Below are 22,333 nucleotides of genomic sequence, written 5' to 3' on the forward strand. Positions count from 1 at the left end.
CCTTGTTAGCAATTGATGCGTAATGGCGCTAATAATTTAAGTTTTATTCGACATATATCTTTAATTAACTAATTATTTTTTTTTCGATTTAAATTATACTAAAAAAATTGACTTGACATTAATAATATAATTTTGTTGTGTTCTTAAGAAAAACATAGAAATTAAATACAAAAATAATTTTGTTTCATGTAATTTCCAAGTCTGGATAACTAATATTTACGTGGTGACGTGATATTATTCCGAAATATTGCTTAAGTAATCAACAGATTAAAAATGTTGAAATATTATAGTCACGAAAAAATAGCACTCCTTACAAGACAAGAACTTTGATTAAAACAACAGTATTATGTGACGTTACGTAATTATATAATTAAAACATAAAGTCAACAGTTTCATATTTACACTATACATACGATCGTTGGAAAATATTCGGCTAACATTATTGCTTTTACTAAATCAAATAATGTCGAAAGTGCCCACTCGCACCAAACCATGTTTGTTTAACAAGTTAAATTACGTACTCGCCAATTTGCATCAGCCTCAATAGGATGAAAGTTGTTTAGATTTAGATCTATCTTAGGTAACTGTTTGTTCTAAGCGAGCGACCTCGAAATAGCGAATAGTTTTCAACTATTTATATAAGTTATATACAAAAATATTCCAACTAATTGCGACAGATTAAGTTATGGACAGTAAATGGAGAATTATATCTACATATTTTTGTATTTCACTACAAGCATTTAATAAATGTTCAAGTGTATTGGTGGAAAAGGGGTGTGTAAAAAAAAATGTATTATCGTCCAATATTTTACATACGACTGTAGAAATTGTTAAAATGATTTACGCGAATGGTGTGTTTAAGTTTTTTTTAATTTCCTCGGTAATTTCGTGACTGGCTGTGACGATAAATTTAACAGTTTTAATTACACGAGTATTACCATCCAGACTATTAAAGTGCGCCGCTTAACAATAGTTCAGTTCTCATTTAAAATGTCGGCATATAATAAACTGTAATTGCTCATTGTCTGTACTTTTAAACAGTAAAACAATATTGCTTTTTTATAGATAAATAGAAATTATTATTTATGTTGTTAGTTAAGACGAGACGTTAATGACAAACGACGGAAGAATGCGCCTGTTCTTTATTTACCTTACAAAACGTCGTCGTACGCACGTCCTTTTTCGATTTAGAAAATGTCGTGAAATCGGAAGTATATTTTTCAAATAGCTCACGGTATAATTTAATATTCGTTGAGAGCAAATGTTGCCGAAGCTGTTTAGTTTTAGATTGGATTTTCAAATTTATTTATATTAATTAATTCTTCGTGATGTGTATAATTTGACTGCTATTTTAAATGTTTGTATGCGTTGTTGTATGTCCGTAATAGTTTGAGTCCAGGTTGGGTTCAGAAGCATTTTATTAATGACTTTAAGAGGCATTCCAAAGTACCGGCAAAAGTTTTGGGTTAGAAACACCAAACAACTTTAGCATAGTTTTGATATTATTACAAAATTCAGTCGAAGTTATATGTGTATAATAATATCACTGCATATTTATATACAATGATATTATACACGTAAAAGAAGCAAATATAAGACTAAATACCTACTCGTTTCAAATTATAATATATAATTAAATATTGTAATTATTAATATTTGTTTCGAATTTTTAACATGTACCTAAAATAATACTTTGAACTTTGAATATTACAAAATATTATATTTTACATAGTCATAATGTTAATTTAATACAAAGTTCAAACTCACCTCAGACAATGTCGATGAAACTAGGCAAAGGAACAAGGCGACACCTAGTGCCGCCCGACACCTTATCAACATCGTGAATCTGTAAAGAAAAATAACAAGTTGAAAAAAAAAGGTTTTATATAATAAAATTAAGTTTATTTTTCATCACAAAACAAAAATTGCCTTTACATGTAAAAAAAATATAAGATATATATTTGCATTTGACGCATTGGAGCAGCGTGGTGGGATATGCTCCAAACCTTCTCCTCAAAGGGAGAGGAGGCCTTTGTCCCACCAGTGGGACATTTACGGGCTGCCAATGCTAATGCTAGGAAAATGGTTATAACCAATCCGTTAATAGATTTAAAATCTGATATAATAATTACAATATTTTTATAAATTTTATTTAACTTGCAATGTTTGTTTGGAAGTTTTGATCCTTCAAGTGGAATCACTTACAGCTCCGATCGTAATGCAGTGTTATAACAGGCATGACACGATTCTATAACCAGGATTGGCTCCAGTACAGAAGAAATTCTTTAACGCTCAACAGCACATACATGAACTTGTGTATACGTATACAAATATAAAAGCTCGTTGTTTGAAAGGATTTTTTAATAACAATTTATTAGACTGACAGTCGAACCCAGTGGATTCACACTCAGCTTCTATTTAATGTGTAGTTTTTAAAAAATCATTCGCGTTGCAGGCCTCTAAAGTATTAATGAACATTCGCTAGCTTGGCATAACTAATAGTAATTAGTCTTAATACCAACTTTGATGCAGGCGTAGTGACACGGTTCTCGGTTATGTAATTAAACGGTTTATTAATTTAACACAATAGCGGCAAATTAATTGTGACAATCCAAAATTGTTTTCAAGCAAACGTTTATTTAAATGGTTTCCGCTCATGACTTCGCCCTCGTGTTAAGGGATGGTATTCTGTATACGTATGTCTTTTTTGTACCCACGATGACTTGTATGCAAAGTTTTATGATATAAGTTTCATTATAGTTTCAATTTCGCTGTTTTAATTTTGTGATTACCAAATGTTTATGTATAGCTAAAACTTTGTTAATGTTGCTTTTAATCATGAATAACGAATTATTATAAAATGAATAGCCCACGAAGATTTAAGTAGCCTAATAAACTTACGTTAATGTAACGAACATTAAAATCCTTTCCTGTTTTGTCAGAAAATTCGTCCAAAATTAATGTGTTTAAAAGTCTACATAATTTGCGAAATGCGTAACACTTACCTTTATTAATCTTTATAACAAGCAATTAATCGCTCTTTCAGAATGATAGCTTGGAGGGTCTGGGCAAATTTGTACGGAAAATAAAATATTTGCTAGTATTTTGCAGTCACGTACGTTGCTAATGGGCTTTTAAAGAAGCAGAATTCATTAGGTGGCTTACCCAAATTGGAGCGAGGGAAGTTTCTTAATGTATTGTGCTTGGACTGTTACGTGCTTTACGAATATTTAATTCTTATGGTCTAGTTTTGTCTTAGAATTATTTTTAAAGAGCTGTCTTTGTTTAATGTCGTTAAGAATAAATATTATAATATATATATATATATATATTATGTGGTTTTATTGTGTATGTTACATTACAGAAATCGATTAAATGATAAACATAGAGGTGAAAAAAACGTAATGAATGAACAGTGTCGATTTCTACATAATGTGCATATTAAAACTTTACTCGGGAAGTTGCAATTTACGCTTTTACTAGATTACTATGAACTAGTATTTGAGGTGTTTTTTTTTTCAACTTTTAGCCGCGTTTTATTTCTTAAGTATGTATTTATTGCATTACAACCGCTTGCTCGACGGATTTTCGTCATCGTCACTCAGGTGATATCATGCTGTAAAGCCGGTTTTAAAATCGCATATTTTCGTTTCAATGACGTGAGACTCGGAACAATACTTCATTCGTATGTAAAAAAAAGCATTATTAATAACATTACCCTTCAAGATCCCGCGACCTTGAATTCAAGAAGCGTAACTACAGATATTTTATTTTAGTAGTAATTTGGGTATGAAGTAGGTATATTTATTTTTAAAGCAATAGTGAAATTACAGGAAACACTGACATTCAACAGTTTTTATACCATTTATCACTAGGGCTTAAACACTTTTAAAATAATTGATAATTACACAGATTTTCTCACAATTATTAGAAGTATGTTGTAAGAAAGGAAACGGACGTATCCAGTAATATTTATGAACGGATGGGGCAATACTATTAGGAAACTTATAATATTTTCGTAGTTAATATATGCTTTTATAGATAAAGATCATTAATTTGCGATTACATTGATACTTTAATTGAACTGTTGTTAGATCAAAAATATATGTAGAAAATATTTTCTAATATTATGTATGTATACGTTATGTGCGTTTATTTCAATTGAATTGGGTCAAATATTGTGAAAATAGATGCGAAAATGATTATGAAAATTAAAACGACATTAATTACTCATTGATAATGAAAAACAAAGCACCCGCATCGAGTAATGGAATTTAATATCAGATGGATTAATTTATCATTTTCGCTGCATCGAAAGAAACGCTACAGCTAATCTCGTCGATCTAAATTGGCAAATTGTTAAGCTTTATAGCAGTCAGATTGTTATTTTAATAATCTTAAAGATAATTCTTTTAAGATTTTTTTAAAAAAAAGTGAACTGAAATAACATCCTATAAATGATACTTGTTGATGAATGCTGGGCTAAGGTGTCCTCTCCCTTTGTGGAGAAGGTTTGGAGCGAATAAACATTGTATCAGCGTACTGGAATACCAGTACGCTGCTACAATGTGGGTTGGAGGATATACATGTGGCAGAATTTCTTTTAAATTAGTCACATGCAGGTTTCTTTGGGATGTTTTCCTTCAACGCTGACCACGAGATGAATTATAAATATAAATGAAACACATGAAAATTAAGAGTTTGATGGCTCTGAACCCACAATCATCGGTTAAGATGCACGCGTTCTAACCACTCCGCCAACACGGCTAGATATTCTTTTGTTCATATATATTTTTGGTGAATAAATAAAATGTTCGGAAATGGGCTGAAACCTTCTTAACTCTTAAGAAGACATATTTTGATAATATCAACGCGTACGTACTGTAAATCAAGTGTTAAACAGATTAATTAAAATATTAATAAAAGCAATTGTATTAAGATATCTACATTATATACATTATATAAAAGTGTAACATAATATATATACACTATTTTAAAATACTTTAAGAAGCTCACTATTGAAGACAATGGGCGCGATTCTCAGACATCGTGAGAGGAGGCCACGAGGGCACGTAAGAGAGATATTACAAATCATTAGGAAGGTCTTCAATACTAGTATTTTCTATTTCTTTGGACAGTTTATTGTTATAAAAATATAAATTCTTAAATATAAGTTCTTAAGGTAGAATACCTTTAAGTGAATTACTCGATAAATAATTAATAATAATCGACACGATTAGATGACGAGTCTTTTTATGTTATGCTTAACTTGTTATATAAATTCGCTTCGCAGTTTCGCCCGCTTTAAATTTAGACTATTGACGTGACAAGCATGAATTTCATGTTTCCGTATTACTATTAATTTTTAAAGTCAAGCGTAGCTTTTAAATGAATAGTAAGAATACCAGCAGATACTCAAAGGTGAAGAAATAATATTCGTTGTATTTTAAGTATAGAATTCCTTTGCAACGATATAAGTGTTTATTAAATTTGGATGTTATCACATGATATTTTAAGTTTTCTATGAATTATATCTTAGTCGGTGAATTGGTTCAAAATTTAAGCGGCACATTTGTAAATCTGCTTCTCGCTACGGTTCATTTTGTAGTAAAGTTCATATAATTATAAATCATGATTCAAAGTCGTCGACATTAAACTAATAACCTTTAAAAGGAAAGTTAAATATTTGTAAGTTTAATTTATATAATGGTATTTGATTAATTTAATAAAGAATTTTTAGATATGATTGTGTTAAAAAATGAACTTTAATGTGATTAAGAATTGCTATTAAATATTGTACAATGAATGTTACCTTTAAAATATATAAAATATGTTTATATATTAATATTAACAAATACATTTTACTTGTAAATTTTTATATAATCATTTAAAAACGCCTTTTTATAATATTTTGCTTTAATACTTTCGTAATTTATATAAGTTGTATCTACTTCGTGGTAGGGCTCTTTCTATCGCCAAACAGTAATACTTTTTGGCTTCCCATTAAAACGGTTAGGGAGAAGGGGTTACTTTATGCACAAGGGGTACATAACATCTTACTATCCAAGTTTGGTGGTACACTGACGATGTAAGACTGTTAATATTTCTTACAGTGGCAATATTAATGAGCGTTAATGATCACTTACTCAGATTGGACATTGCTATTCTTTTTTTAAATAAATTTTAAAACACAATATTTAAGGTCAGTATTTGTTCCAAGAAAAAGACTATATATTTGTATGTATGCATAGATGCATGGTTCACACAGGTGTAATCAGTAGCTCACGTCCAGCTCTTGTTCGACTATATCATATTATAATTCTTTATCTGACATTCTTTGCTCATCTTACTTTCAAATATTAGCGTGAGGTTCTGAAAGAAATCGATTATATCATCAGATTATTCGTAATAGAAAGTTATTTTTTCGTATTATTAAAAACGGTATCTTAATTCCATTTCGTTATTTTTAATATATTTTATACAAAATTAAATTTATAGAAAGAAATAACGTAACACGTTTATTAGCCTTTTTTTTTTAAACTAGACATCGTTCAACATTTATAGTTTGTTTTTTGATTAATAAATATGATATTTATTTTTCATCGATATTCATAGCGGGTTGATGATGGAATTTTATGGAAATTCAAAATACAAAATGGTATTTTCATGAGCGTGTTCTAAACAAACTATAACGTAATATTTGGTGTTGTTATTAAACTAGATATAAACTACCCATAGATCTTAAACGTAAATTATAATACATGTATTTTAATTGTTGTTTTTCCCAAATACAGTTAGATTGCAGAATTAGGGCGAGAGGTAACTTTTAATTGACCATTGTCATAATGAGAAGCTTGCTTAAAAGTGACCTCCTTATTCTATATTATTGCGCACTGAATGAACGTTTTGAAATGTTTGTAGTCTCTCACGCTTTTAAATTGATGCTAGGCAAATGCGATAAAATTTTCACAACTACGCCTGCTGAACCGGTTTTGAAGATAATTTCATACAATATCATACAAATCAGTGAAATTTGTGATGACATAAAACTGCTTTTGGTTATATAAGTTTTAAGCTATAGTTTGTATCTATAAGATGTAACAGCATCTAACATTCGATTTATTAAAAGTAAGTGTGCTTGGATGGCCCAGCGGTAAGGATATACGAATTTTAACCGAAAACGACACATAGACAAGAAACACTTTATTTTCGTGTTGGTGAATTAGGAAACACGCATCGGACGGATGAAATTCTGCTAACTTTAAGCTTTCTCTGCAAATATGTAGAGTTAATTAATTAAAATGTCTCATCAGTTATGGAATATATTATCTAGCTAATGTTCTATCATTAAGTTATTGAATGTGTCGAAAAAAATGTCATAATAGAACTTATAAATTAAAATATAAAATTTATAAAAATTACGCAACGCAATATATAATTTTTATTTTAACTTAACAATTATTATAATTATAATTTTAATTTATTAAATAAATTAAAAAAATATATGCTTGTTAGGCAAAAAAGAAACACTTTTCGGTACAAAATGATGGTAATAAAAACACACTTAAAATAAATGTTATAATATTATATTTTGTGCCATAATAACTAAAAGTGATTGATCAGCGATTAGCTTAGCGCGTAGCTTGAATATTATAAATCGTCCTTATAACCATATAGTATGTGTGTCAATGGTTTCCGTTATAAAACATACAAGGACAGTGAACAACGGGATTCTAAATTTCTTCGTCCTGAATATTAATAGCTGTCAAATAAATTATTTGACTATGTCAGTCTACATAACGTATAATAATAGTGCCGTTACAAATGGCCGCCTGCTAAACAATTTAATTGATGAATAACTGTTAGCTTTGAGCAATAATTTCAATTGTTTCATGAAATTGATCAGACAAAATGCTTCTACAGGAATCTAATATCGTTATTATAACAATAACTGTATCATACTATAACATTGCAGCTGTGTATATTTCAAATGTTACGATTAATAATAATTATTAGTAAGTATATGAAATCGTAGCCAAAATATATTATTCTTTATAAATAGTTTTTAAATCCAGTCCATAGAGTTCAATTTTACACTTAATAGAAAAACATTTTGCTATTTCTTTTTTTATGATATCGGTAGGCGGACGAACAAATGGGCCACCTGATGGTAAGTGATCACCACCGCCCATAGACAATAGCGTTGTAAGAAATAATATCAATCATTCCTTACATCACCAATGCGCCACCAACCATGAGAACTAAATTAAGTTAATATTATATCCCTTGTACCTGTAGTTACACTTGATCAATCACCCTTCAAACCGGAACACAACAATACTTAAAGCAGTACGCTTTTTGGCGGTAGAATTTGAGTTGGTGGTACCTACCCAGACAGGCATGCACAAAGGGGTAAATATCCTAGAGTAATCGAAACCTAGAGAATTTTAAACATTTTTACACTCATCAGGCAAACTTCTATAATAAACTAAGATGTTACGTCCCTTGTGCCTGTAGTTACACTGGCTCACTCACCCTTCAAACCGGAACACAACAATACTGAGTACTGCTGTTTGGCGGTAGAATATCTGATGAGTGGGTGGTACCTACCCAGACGGGCTTGCACAAAGCTCTACAAACAAGAAACTCCTTGCAAACTTTTTTATAATTATAATTTGTTTTCACGTTAATGTTGATTGTTCATACATTCTAATCTACGCAGTTGAATGTTTTGCCCAAATCCATAATATATAGACAACAAGAATCCAATGCAATAAATAGCACAGCTGGAAGCATGCCACCGATTCGAAAGCGTACGAATAAATACGTTTATTTCACTTAGGTATATCGAGGCGAATAGTAATAATTTTAAACCGCAGTAGGCTTTAATAATTTTAAATATTGCCTCCCTGGGATATGCATCATACCGGTAAAATAATATATTTTAATTTGTAAAACAACAATGTAATCATTTTGTTAACGTAGATTGGAGTAGATTCTATCTTCGAAACTGTTTATAGACTTTATCATAATGGCTATTGAGTCACCAAATTCAAGATAAAAATATAAGAATATCATAAAGTAACACTGCTTGTAGCGTAAACGTCAATGTCAGCGGTTGTCAAAGGTAATTCCGTTGACCAAATTTAAAGCTAAATAATATTACTATATTTTAATTCCATAAACTTTATATCAATCTTGTTCGGAATATAATATAGTTTTAAAAGTGAAGCAGACGATTTTGTTGAGCAGACGGGTTGTTATATCCGATTTAGTCCCTCTGCAATGAAAAAACCATAAGGAAACCCGCAAATCAGTGAAAAAAGTTCCGAGATAGGTAAATCCACAGAGTGCTAACGTAGCGGAATCAGATCCTTTTCTTTAAAATGAAAAAAACAATAGTTAAGCCAGCACTTAGACGCAATTAAGTTCTTTTCTTATAATTTCATTGTATTTAAACTACAACTGCCTCATAATTAAATCCACATTATAAGACATTTTTAAATGAAATCTAAGGAATTTTAATTTTGCGTGAAAGCATTTTTTTTACAATCTAATGAGCTTATGTTTACTGTTACATCTTAAAAGCTCTTACCTGTAAGATAAATAGGAGTAATTAGTAGCGTAGCAGAGTACGGCAGTCTGATAAAGCTCTGTCAACACTTCGAAGTAGTTTAAGGTTTGTTACATTTTATCAAAATTGTTACGAGTTCCTTTCCTTTCAATCTTTTTCATTGAAAATTAAAACCATGATGTATTGAGATATATAATCACAATTTTCAATTAACGTTCCACAACAATTATGATTTTGTACTCTATGCATAATGGCAATAGCATATAAAGTCACTAAGCTAAACACATTTTCGATATTAGCGAATGTAAACTTATATATATGATATGGCCATATCAAACATTCCGTCGAATAAGTAGCTTTAATTTTCTACTGAAGTGGCATATAAGGGAGCATCGTTCAATTTCGAAAACAATCCAATTTAATAAAAAACATATAAGGAATACTTCGAATATTGGGAGCTTGTTCTACGTTGCTCCAATTTAGGTTGGCTCATTGGTAAAAGATCCAGAACTTCGACTAACACATGCAGGTTTTCTCATGTGTTCATTCATCGTTGAACACGAAATAACTACACGAACACTTACTCGTCTTTGCCCGAAATCGAACTTGCGAATGCACGCATTCCATCAACTGCTATGTCTATTATGATAACATTCAATTATATTATACTTTTACACAGCTGCGGCTATACCTAAATACTATTGCTTTATAAAAACAATATTTGAACCCAAAAAAGAACAAATTTGAAACTATATGTTTCATTTAAAATAAAATCTCTTTTTACTTTAAAATGTTTTGCTTTCGTGTATTCAATATTCCGTATTGGTCAATAACTATTACGTATAAAATATACGTAGCTGTGATTTCATAAAGCGTAAACGGGAAAGTCAAGTGCCGGTGTTTCGGACAATCAATAGCTTTAACTGGTAGGCAATAATTGTGGAATGGACGATGAGAATTGCTTCTCGAATATTCACTTTCACATAACACACGTGGGTTTAAAAAGATATAATACGAAGAAAGTGAGAGGCGTTGCTTTTTCATTATTCAATGTATTTGAACGAGTGGCTCTTTAATACCCGAAAACGCAAATCGGATATCCGATAGCTCCCTTTCGGCAATAGAGAACCCATTTACCTGGAAAGATAAATAAATCATATTATTTATGTTGATCATGGGAATGGGATGTATAAGGATATGCTGTATATAAATAATGTCTTGGTAAAATATTGCTATCTACAACAATCGTGATTTTTTTTTTGATTATCTTAAGAATCTGAGAATAAAATTGAAGCTAGTATAAAAATAGCTGATTCATAAGTGATTCACGACTGCGAAAAGCCTTGGATGAAATGAATAATACTATATATAATTGAAAACATATCAATGAATATTTTTTAATTTTCCGAAGGCGTAACTGTTATTGGGAGTGGTGGCTTTTATTAGCGTTGAGATGGTTAGACGTGTCAATCCAAAATAAATGAATGACATTAGAATTGTTTTTAAATATTTATACGATTTTTTTCGTTCGTTTTATTATTTAATATAAATATAATTTATTTTATGCAAAAGAAGCAAATTTTATTAATTATATTTACTCGTTAGGTATAAATAATAAAAACTAAACCGATGAATCTAGAAAGTCGGAAGACATGACAAAAAGTGTATCAAATATAGAGTATGGAATACTAAAAATTGTCGGTCGACATACTTTAGTTTATTTTAATTCTCACAAAAAGTGGTTACAGGGATAGTCTAAGCAATAAAGAAATATATACATTCCATTAAAGTAAGATATAATATTTCACTGATAACCTAGTCCAATGTGAATGTTCTTAAGACTCAACATAACGGTCACGTTACGCGAACCAAGCGACGCTTCGCTAATCAAGCAGTATCTCGCGGTTTGCTTGCCGTGCAAATCGGAATTTATTTTTTTAAGACTTTTTTTATGAATTGAGTACAGTTCAATCAAATTTCCTATAGTAGTCATTTATATACGAGATTGATAAAATAATTTTAACGTTTTCGAGAATTTTAAAACCCATTAACCATATAATTTAAATTGATATTAGTTATATTTATTTCCGAAATGTTATCAATACAAGAGCTAATTTAATTTCAGTTTTTCTCTTATATATTTTGCGTGAAGAGTTTGGCTGTAATTCTCGATTTTATTTTTGTAACTTTTGTTTTAATATACTTAAACCTTTTATTTTAAAGTGCATTTTTGTAGTTTTGCGCTTACTAAGATGTACAAATATATACATTTATACACGTTTTAATCTTAACGTACAGTCGTAACGTATTCGTTGGGCAATTAACTTTGTAGAGCGAAGAGAAAAATAATAGGACAGTCTCGACAATATTCATGCTAGTTGATCACAAAATTGCGGAAACAGCATTCTTGAAATATGTTACAATTTTGTATTCTACTACAACTATATAATATTGTATAAAATTATTAAAACGCTAATTGCCTTTTAAATAATTAAATTATATATTCGTGATTAAATTTAGCATACTGAGCAGTTCTCTTACATAAACGATATTACAAAGTTCCGGGAATTAAGTAAGATTAGATATTAATCAGCTATTTAAAAAAGAAAACTGTAATAAACCTAGTAACCTATCACGTATAGTTAGGCAGTATGTAATAATTAATGAACAAGTAGCGCAAAATGTCCTCTCGCCACTAAGCTAAGCAAACAATAACTCCAGATAGAAAAGAAAAATAATTGAAACGTATTTAATCTCTGTTTGCGAATCGTTTGTGATGATGCGTTCGAAAGTTAGCCCAGTACGTGCTTTGATCCATGGAAAACCTCCACGTACCACAACATACGTGACGGACACCTAATACGGAATGCCTCATTGTCAGTGTCACTCGTTCGTTGACTGTTTTACTGTTAGAACCTTTTAAAACCAAATCCGATATGGCGGCCGACGTGTCGTCCATATTCATAGATCGTTTCGAAGTGAAAGAGTTCTCAATTGGCATGAAAAAAGACAATTAGTATCTAAAATATACTCTTCTCGATATAATAAAGAAAACAATTTTTAAATATTATCAGATTTTTATAGCGTATAGTGGGTATATTTGCTAAGTTCTAAATTGTTTTAATCGGTTGAATAATTAAACCAATATCCATGTGTAAGGTCGACAGGCTTAACGTACTTACCAAGTAATTACGTTGGAGGGAGCGAACGTCGAACTAAGTAGGTGTTTCCGGACAACCAGGCAATAGCTGAGACACGGGTTTAAGGGAATTACTCGGTCAGTGGGCCAAAGTTTTCCAATCGACAGCCTTCGAGATCGGCAATTATTATCTATTGTTACATGCCTTACGTTATTTTATTTTATCTTTAATGCCGGATAAACAGAAGACGCAATTAGGTTGAACAAATTATAAGTAAAAAAAATGAAAATTATTATAGTCCACGCATTAGTTTTTAAAATAAAAATACACTTCAATGACCAGACACATGATTATGTTTATAACTTTTGTAATTTTAAATGAACACTGCAATATATAATATCAATAAAAATGACACATTACTTAAATGTTAATAGTATGTTTCCAATGAATCTAGAATTTTAAAAGAAGGTCAATTCTTAAGAGACTCGTCAGCTAAGTGGCAAAAAAATCTCGTTAGAAAATGGGAAGTCAACAGTCAGTAGCCGGTTGTATAAGCTTGCTTTTAGCAAAAGTATTTAAAGTTTAAATGCGTCTTTATTGATATATATGAGTTTATTGTACAATATTGTGCTTGTTATATTAAGACTGTAATAACGCAATCTGTGTAATCGAAAGTTTTTTTTTAAGTATGTTTCAACAATTGACACTTTATATCTCTTTTGTAATTAAAAAAAAGGTAAAAGTTACAAAAAAGTAATTTGTTGGAAAAGTATGACGCCGATAATAATAAACAGTTTCGTTTTACTCGAATGCGGTGCTCGTATGAGACACAGAAATCCATTTACTCACGTATGAAACGAATTTTGCGGTCAGAAAATGTAGTTTTACTTTTATTTTGTGTGTTCATATTTCATTTCTTTACGCTATTACGTATTTTTTTTAATAAATCACAAGATAGATAAATAAAAATAACTAAAGTTTATACGTATAAAAATTATGGTTTGATTTGAAACAGCAGTAGAACGTAACGAATTAGATATTCTTTATATGGTTTTCGCTTCCTCTCTTCCTGCTTTATAAAAGGACAACATATGTGCAAGCCACGAATACGATCTGGCTTCCTCGAGTATGGCAGGTGGTGATATTATTATTAGTACCACTTTCCGTTCGTTGAACTAACACCGTTACTTGGTTTACGCATTTAGTTCTCGCCGCTGGCGAACATGACATTAATAACAATCGACCAATCGGTTAACAGTCATAGAAATAGGATCGTATTAACGGGTTTCTTACCCTGAAGTATCGGGTCAAACGCTTTCGTAGTATAATTTTCATATAAAACGTTATTTATATTTGTAATAATAACTTCTATACTAACAGCTTAATGAAGACGTAGCCGTTACCTGCATCCATATTATTTCATTATGATTGCATTTAATGAATAAAAATATAGTAGTATTAAATTACAGAATGGATAACTTAAGTCAAGAGTGCCATTAAAATATTACTCGGTTTATTAGTGTTACTTTTTTACTCTCGTATGAAAAGCACTTAAGTGTGGCGTAACCATCCGCGTTATTCTATCGTTGATGTAAGCGTTTTTACTTCACCTCTTATTTTCCTGCTGTTCAAGGCGCACTGCGGAATTATATTTTTATGGTAAAAGTGAAAACGTACCCACTGTCGCAGGTTGAATGACACTAAACGTTTCCGATGTTATGGCACGGTTTCCTTATAAAAGTGTTGCTATGAAAGATATAAAATTGTTAACATTAAATTATAATATTAAGCAATATCGTAAAAGTTATAGTAAGAAGAGATAGTGAAGTTGAGTAATATCGTAATTATATATGTATATCCAACATAACCCAAAAAAAAGGAATGCATTTATTTTAAATTATTATTATACATAATATGTACTTGAAACATTTTATTAGAAAATTTTGTGTTAAATCAAGAATAATTTTGAAATAACATATTGATAATAAAATCTTTTAGTTTAAGTAGGAGTTTTTTATTGATTTATGATATATACATATAATAACATACCTATTACTACTTTCAAATTTCAACTTTTTACTAATTTCAAAACATTTAAATTGAAATGATTACTTTAATAATTTTAACTAAATTAAATTAAGTTATAAATATAAAGACTGTGAAAAAGGATAAATATATTAAGCAGAGGAAACGAAACATTGTAACTATTATACACAAAAGATAACATCCAGGTTACTCAGAAAGACTTCCCAACTAAATTGTAATAATAATTTTTGTTACCTGATTTTTTTAAAGCACTCATTATTTACGGTACCGGCGTGGAATTCCCTCGTTTAGTGTTGTATTATAACAGCCGAATAAAAAAAATTACCTGCTCGACTTGACCGATGAGTCACCGAAGCCTTATATCCGACATCCTTGAATGAACGAGCACATATTTTTGTAATTAATATACCTTTAAAATGCTTTACGTCGCTTAAAATTGTAATGCTATAATTAATTTTATTCATGAATTTGAACAGATAAAAGAGCAAAACATGAAATAGTCATATGAAAAGATAAACGAAGGTTGCATACTTTAGGTTAGAGGTTTAAAATTCTATTCTTGAACACGTAGGTATCTCCAACCTTTCGTGAAGGCAAACCTGTTTCGCATTTATGATCTTCTAAAGCCAACGTTCTATTCAACGAAATATCAATACCTACGTAAATTCGTAAAAATAATTTAATTTATATATTATTATACTGTGTAGTTGGTATTCTATATTCCTTTTGATATATCGTTTCATCCGTAAGCTAACTTTTCGAGTTTGTTATTTAGCCAATTAACAATTCTGTCGCGTCTTTATTTTGCTTTGCATGAATACGGCATTCATTAGGCATTGCAGAAAAACAGTGCATACTATTTAAAAGCTACACCGATGGACGAGCGAGGCGTTAATAAAAGCAACAGAAGAATGAGTAACAAAAAGGCCTTTCTAAAGTCCGCGGATACTGGTTGAATGGGACTAACGAGACCGACGCCCCAAAACGATGGTTCGTGTTTTGTGAAGCGAGATATCTTTACTTTTACGTTTAGCGTACTTTTGTGTTTAATTTCGGTCGTCGCTGTCGTCCACTAGCTTTGGTTTTGTTGACAATAGCATTGTTCAGTACCTTCACTGTATACTTTGTAGTTACGAATTATTTCGCAGCCAGTTGACGTTGCACGAAGCTTTGACGAACAGTTTTGGTTTCTTTTTATTTATCATTTGATAAAATAAACGTTTTACTTCTTTTTATCGCCTTTTTAAACTGAGATATATAATTGTAATGAAAATTTTATGTAATAATGTAGTTTAGTTTAAGATCTTGTAGTTTATTGTCATTTTTAAATTACGTGTATAACATTTACATTACATTAGCAGCCTGTAAATTTCCCACTGCTGGGCTAAGGCCTCCTCTCCCTTTGAGGAGAAGGTTTGGAGCATATTCCACCACGCTGCTCCAATGCTCCAATGCTCCACGTGTATAACATATTGTCGTTTTTATATTATGTTGAGTAATTTTTCATTTACATAATATTATTATATTTATTCATCGAAAACATACTGTTCTGTATTTCTCTCTTTATTTGAGTTATTGGTTATACGCAACATTTGATCATAGAACGCGACACTACGTACTATAATCAATAAAATCCGCTTAAGGCGCCAAAAGATTTGTGAAAACAACTTTTTTTAAATATCGATTTCTCACTCGCACACTGTAGTCATATTACACTAGTATATTTAATATAATAATAATATATTCAAAGTAATATAAATAAACATTAATGACGCAACTGAACTGACTCACACTGTGTCCTTTAAGAGCCTGGTTTTTCACATACCAATCTTATTTATATATATCGTTAGTATTATGTGGTCAGGTATTATGTATAGGAAACCTACTCTTATTCTCTTCAGTATAAGCTCGGTAATTCTATATCCAGTATGGTGAGCAATGATATTTTATAAAGGTAAATTTAATAATTATAAAGGAATTCTCAATAATAATTCTAACTTTGAATCGTTGTTTGCTCTTATAATAGGAACTCAGTAAGGGTAAAGTATTAATCATTAGAGCTTTCCCCTAATAAATTTTATCTTTGATACATCAGCCTTTGATAAAATTTGACGTTTAATGATTAACTTTCAAACATTCAACATATATTTCGAATAAATTATTGTTTCCTATCAATCTGTTTGATGAACAAAGTATAATAATATAAAATTCGTTATATTCAAACGGCTCAACCGGTATGGCTAGAATCTGCAACCTCTCAGTAAAGTTAAAAAGGTCAAGGTGAATCGCGTGAAGATGTGCGATATTTTTTAAATAAACATTAAAGTTTCGTACTCGTAATAAAACAATATGAGTCAGAGCAGAAAAATATTATCGACTGAAATTTATAATTTAAATTGACTTATACTTATTACACTGTACTGTTACTTTGTTTTATTTTAATACCTACTTTTAAACTCAAGAATTTATCATGAGCTGACTCAGACAAAGCAAAGAACACATTTTTTAAATATATATTAATATATATGTATAATATTTAAAAAATATATGGTAACAATTTAGTTTTGGTATAAATTTATAATATATAAGAATACGTACTCCTTCAGGAATATAAATAGTTAATGAATATGACTAGATTTACGTAGATGAAATCTGGTTTGAAGGGGTCACTATCAAATGGCAAGATGTCGCGCGTCCCACGCTAAAGGTCACGCTTTGTGACTTTGCATCATAGCACTCACACCATCATCGTCGTTTTGTTCATTTAATAAAGCTTATAATACCTTGTACAATTTTAAAATTATGACCTTTTTAAATAATACATTACTTGTAGGCGGGAAAGTTAACTTATGATGTGTTTAATAGTTCTCACGACAGCTTCTTGTTTTTTCGTACAATCACAAGAAATTTCTAAGTCATATCGGTTTCCGTATGAATTGACATAGAATTAGTGGTAAAGATTTATTACGTGTTTTTAATTTTTCAGTGCTCTGCAAACAATAAAAACGAAGACATTTGTCCTTTGTGCCTGCAGTCACACATGTTGAATCATCCTTTTTATATGATAACAACATCTTAGTGTCTACCTCTTCTTAGAGGTATCTTTTAATGACCATGGTCTCTATCAAGGGCGCTCGAAATCCTCAATACTAGTTTTGTGACTAGGTTCCTTAGACTTTTTCCTCTGTATAGTATATGTATGTACATGTACAGTCATAATTATCCATATATGTTTTTGAAATGATTTGACACCAAAAAAAATCACATTTAGGTAAGAAAACAAGTGCACTCACTATTCCTTTACAATTATTCTCCAGTAGGACGGGAAATCGGACACAACCGAATGGTGTTCAAGCGCAGGATTTAGGCTTTACTTGCTTTTCTACTGGGAGTCTAAACAAACAGACTGGGGATTTAACCTCGGGATATACAACCTTATAGCTAATGAAAGCGACAGATGAAATTCGGTATAAAAACATTTCTTTCCGGGGGATTTTTATGAAATCGTAGTAAGTATTTATTTAAAAATCTCTTTAATAAAATGTCGGTTTATTCAGTTATGAATAGCCCACCAGATAATATTATTTTAAAACATTTCTCGAGAGAAATAATTTTCTACCTCAGCACTAGAAAGTGGCGATATGATGTTCGGTTTTAATGTATTGCTTCGTCCAAAGATTTATTATTCTGTCCACTGTCTGACAATAGCTTACGGACGAAACAGGAATAATAAACATGTCTTTAGAACTTCTATCTCAAGGCTTAGATTTGGCTTAAATTTTTACATGCCTTCATGCCGATAACATGACGCAATGAAATGTGTACATTTTAAATCAATAAATTGTTTGGTAGATATCGAAGCAATACGAATAATGTATAGTGTCTAGATATCTAAGCGATAGGGAAATTTTATATAATTTTCAAATGAAATCAACTCTGTTTAATCTGATAAGATAGATTTAATAAAGTAGATTAAATTATTAGCGACCAGCGAAGCAACCTTATAATAAGAGGGTTCGAATTGCTTTTGATAGCGTGCTAGGCTTTGAAGTGGTTTCATGAGATATTTTAGCCATCTCTTAGTTTAGTAAGTCTTTCAGTAATTTGTAAATAAGACTAATTTAATTTTATTTCTATTTCAACATACGATTGCAACCTTTTTATATTTGTTATATTAAAAATTATATCAAATGAAAAATCTAAATAAATTTGTAAATCTTCATTCTATGTTTATAATGGCATTTTATTTACGAATATTAATTTTAATTATTACTCTACTACATATATATCTCAGTCTTGCCGCAAAAAAATATTTATATTTTTTTAATTTAATAACAAAATTTTGAATAATATACGTCTGAACAATATTATTCTTTTTTTTTAAATATCTTTCATAACAGATGAGATAAATACTAATTGAAATTATTTTAGTTAATTTATTATTAAGATTACTCAAAAAGCTGATTATTTTGAAAATAAAAAAAACAAATATATACTGAGTAATATTCTAATAAAGAGAATAAAATTATGTTGATATTTGAAAATAGAATGAGTATTGTGAGCACAACACGTATGTAAGATGAACGTCACGTACTCTCTAGTCGCAGGTTCCATCTATTACATACGTGAGAATATTTGTATAAACTTCCTTTTAGAAATCAGTTATCTGCTAAAATAAATAATAGGGTTGTGTCGCTTATGTCATTTACGTTTTTTTTTATAAATATTACGTGATTAAATTGATAGTTTTTATTGTAACTATTCTGTTACTATTATTCTTGGCCTAGATTTCTTTGAAAAGAAAATGATTGCATTACGATAACTAAGTCGATTCTGTTCTTCGTAACTATAAAATATATAAAAATAATATTGATTGAAATATCAGTAATGTATACAGAAATGATTGCTTTTGCTGTGTAATCGAAAATAAACAGATAATTTATATCAATACCCGCAAATCCCAATTATGCGGTTTCGGTAAGCGGTGTGCGAGGTGCGAGTCTGTGTGGGTAAGGTTTAGAATAACTTTGTGCAATAACGCCTTGAGGTCGGTGATTAGACAGTGTCGATTATTGTTATGTATATTGTACACAATGAAAACCAGCTTGTTTGCGTGTAAGCAATGTTGTAACCCTTTGTGTTCAGCTCGGAGGCGTTATATGATATACCTATGCTTTCATCTCAGAAATAGAATAATAATTAATTTTAAAAGACCCTTTCAAGTAATGTATTTCTACAATGTACGTATTTATTTGGTACTATTAATAAATTACATATAAAAAGTCAAAATAATTTAGTATTAAAGGCAAGCTTGGCCCGAGTTGTGTTGAAGATATTTATTCCAGACCACTATATAATTAAAAAAAAAATAGATAAATAATTATGTATGTTGTTTAAAATCTAAACGTTAATATATCTCTATATTCGACGGTGACATTTAAAGTAATTAAAATTCATTTATTTTTAATTAAATATGAATTCATATAAAGCATCTTTTCGTATTTGATACATATTATACCGAACGGAACAGGTTTATCAAATTTATTTATAACGACAACGACAATATAGAGCCTACTCTAAACATTAAACATATTTCGTCGCTCAATATTATTTAATTAATAATTATTAAAAAATACCTAATACCGAACCAAATTTTATATCAAACGTGTATTAGCTTCTCAATTAGTTGAAGGAACAAATAGAAGTAGCTTTATTAGCGACTTGTTATTCAGTAGAGGCGGTTCATTTAGCAATATGGCACCGCATTCCAAGCTAAGCTAGAGGTCGACTCATATTGAAATAATACAATACAATTAAAATACAAATGTATGCGTATCATGAACTCTAACTATAGTGTTATTATAAAATAAGATCTTAATGTAATATTCAAAAGATTACAATAAAGTCGTCTAAAATTATTTGACACTAATGTTTATATTATGGATATGAGTAAAACTTTCTTCGTAAGATTTCTCCTCATTATTGAGATACGGTTTGAGATATATGATTTTCTTTGTAATTCGTTTTGTTCGTTTTTCATATAACGATATCGTTTAAAGACTCACGAGCACTACAGGTTGTAAAAAAGATGTTATCCGATCGTTTCGACTACATCTGCCTCAACTTACTTGTATAGTTTCGTTTATGTATATATATTGTCAACAGGCTGTATTATTGGTCGCATTCTTCCGAGGTGAACGACAGCAAGCCTTGCGTGGAGGCAAGGTCACTCGAGTGAAGGGGAGGACTAGTGACTGAACCAGACATATTATAGTTGATAAAAACTTGACAGAAATGAATATACTTCCTACACTGTATTTGGATCAAAGAAAAACTGGTTACGCTTCGACTAGGTTTCATTTTTAAATATTTTTTTTTGGATAGAATTAGCGTGGTAATTTGACACACATATTATTATAATTAAAAAATAAATAAAGTTCCTTGTAAAAACTTTGTTGTGCATATCCGGGTTTGAACCCACAATCTCATTAGATAATATTTTCATGCTTTAACCACTAGGCCGTCTTGGCTCTGCCTTTACTAACACATTATTTTCATGATGATTTTAAATAAAGAAATTTGATATGATTTTTTGTTTCAAGTGACCCTATTCTAAAATATTTATAGCAGTTTCAAGTAAATAATTTGAAATTATTTTATAATCGAATTTGTCATTGAAACGTTATTAAGTAGTTATTAAAAATCGTTTAATCTGCTGACTAATCTGTCTGATAACATGACTAATGCTATGCATTTTAATTCCAATTAATAGTACTGTAAAATATTATACAAAACTCTACAACGTTTAATTAACACATTTGTGTCTTACAAGTTTCGAGTAGTCTGTTTTAACCTCATTGACACATTTTTTAATAATTATTTTCAGATTGCTATCACAAGTGACAAATTTTCATTCAAACTTTTATTCCCCATTTAACTTAATTTTATAGGAGAGGCCGTGGTGGCCCAGTGGTTAGAACGCGTGCATCAGGCAAGCACCACTGAATTTTCATGTGCTTAAATTGTGTTTATAATTCATCTCGTGTTCGGCGGTGAAGGTTTGCATCGTGAGGAAACTTGCATGTGTCTAATTTCAATGAAATTCTACCACATGTGTATTCCACCAACCCACATTGAAGCAGCGTGGTGGAATAAGCTCCAAACCTGCTCCACAAAGGGAGAGTTAATGTTAAATAAGAGATTAATTATGAAAAAAAATTCCTAATGCAATAATACTTCCTGCACTCGAAAAAATAACTCTGTGCAAAATTTAATTATTTTAGAGGCCGATTGACTTGTTGTTGTATGTCGGTCATATGCTTTTTTTCATGAATTAGTAGATAGGTGAATTATTTTGGAATGTGTGCATTGTTTGTGTTTTGTTTATCCGTATTATGATATTTTTTATTGAAAGCCCATCAATCAATCAGTATTTTTATGTTATTAATTTCTGTAAAGCAGCTTCGAAACGAATAAAAACAGGCACGTACGTACACATAAAATCCTTTTATAAAAACAGATTCGAAATCAGGCGATTTGGAAAATGTAAAAAATTTAGATTATTTGAACATTC

At 30.2% G+C, this 22,333-nt stretch overlaps 1 protein-coding gene across 3 annotated transcripts in view; it reads right to left on the bottom strand.

Moving 5' to 3' along the window:
- The window catches only part of LOC125065374 (sushi, von Willebrand factor type A, EGF and pentraxin domain-containing protein 1), a 61,592-nt gene that overhangs the window by 34,264 nt on the left and 4,995 nt on the right, over positions 1-22,333 (bottom strand). For all 3 annotated transcript variants that reach the window (XM_047672942.1, XM_047672941.1, XM_047672940.1), the window contains exon 2: positions 1,768-1,846. In XM_047672942.1, the coding sequence (XP_047528898.1) occupies positions 1,768-1,839 (72 nt within the window). In that variant the 5' untranslated portion in view covers positions 1,840-1,846. The remainder of the gene's footprint in view (positions 1-1,767; positions 1,847-22,333) is intronic.

Source organism: Vanessa atalanta, chromosome 7 (genome assembly GCF_905147765.1).
Source record: "Vanessa atalanta chromosome 7, ilVanAtal1.2, whole genome shotgun sequence".
Taxonomy (NCBI): Eukaryota; Metazoa; Arthropoda; class Insecta; order Lepidoptera; family Nymphalidae; genus Vanessa; species Vanessa atalanta.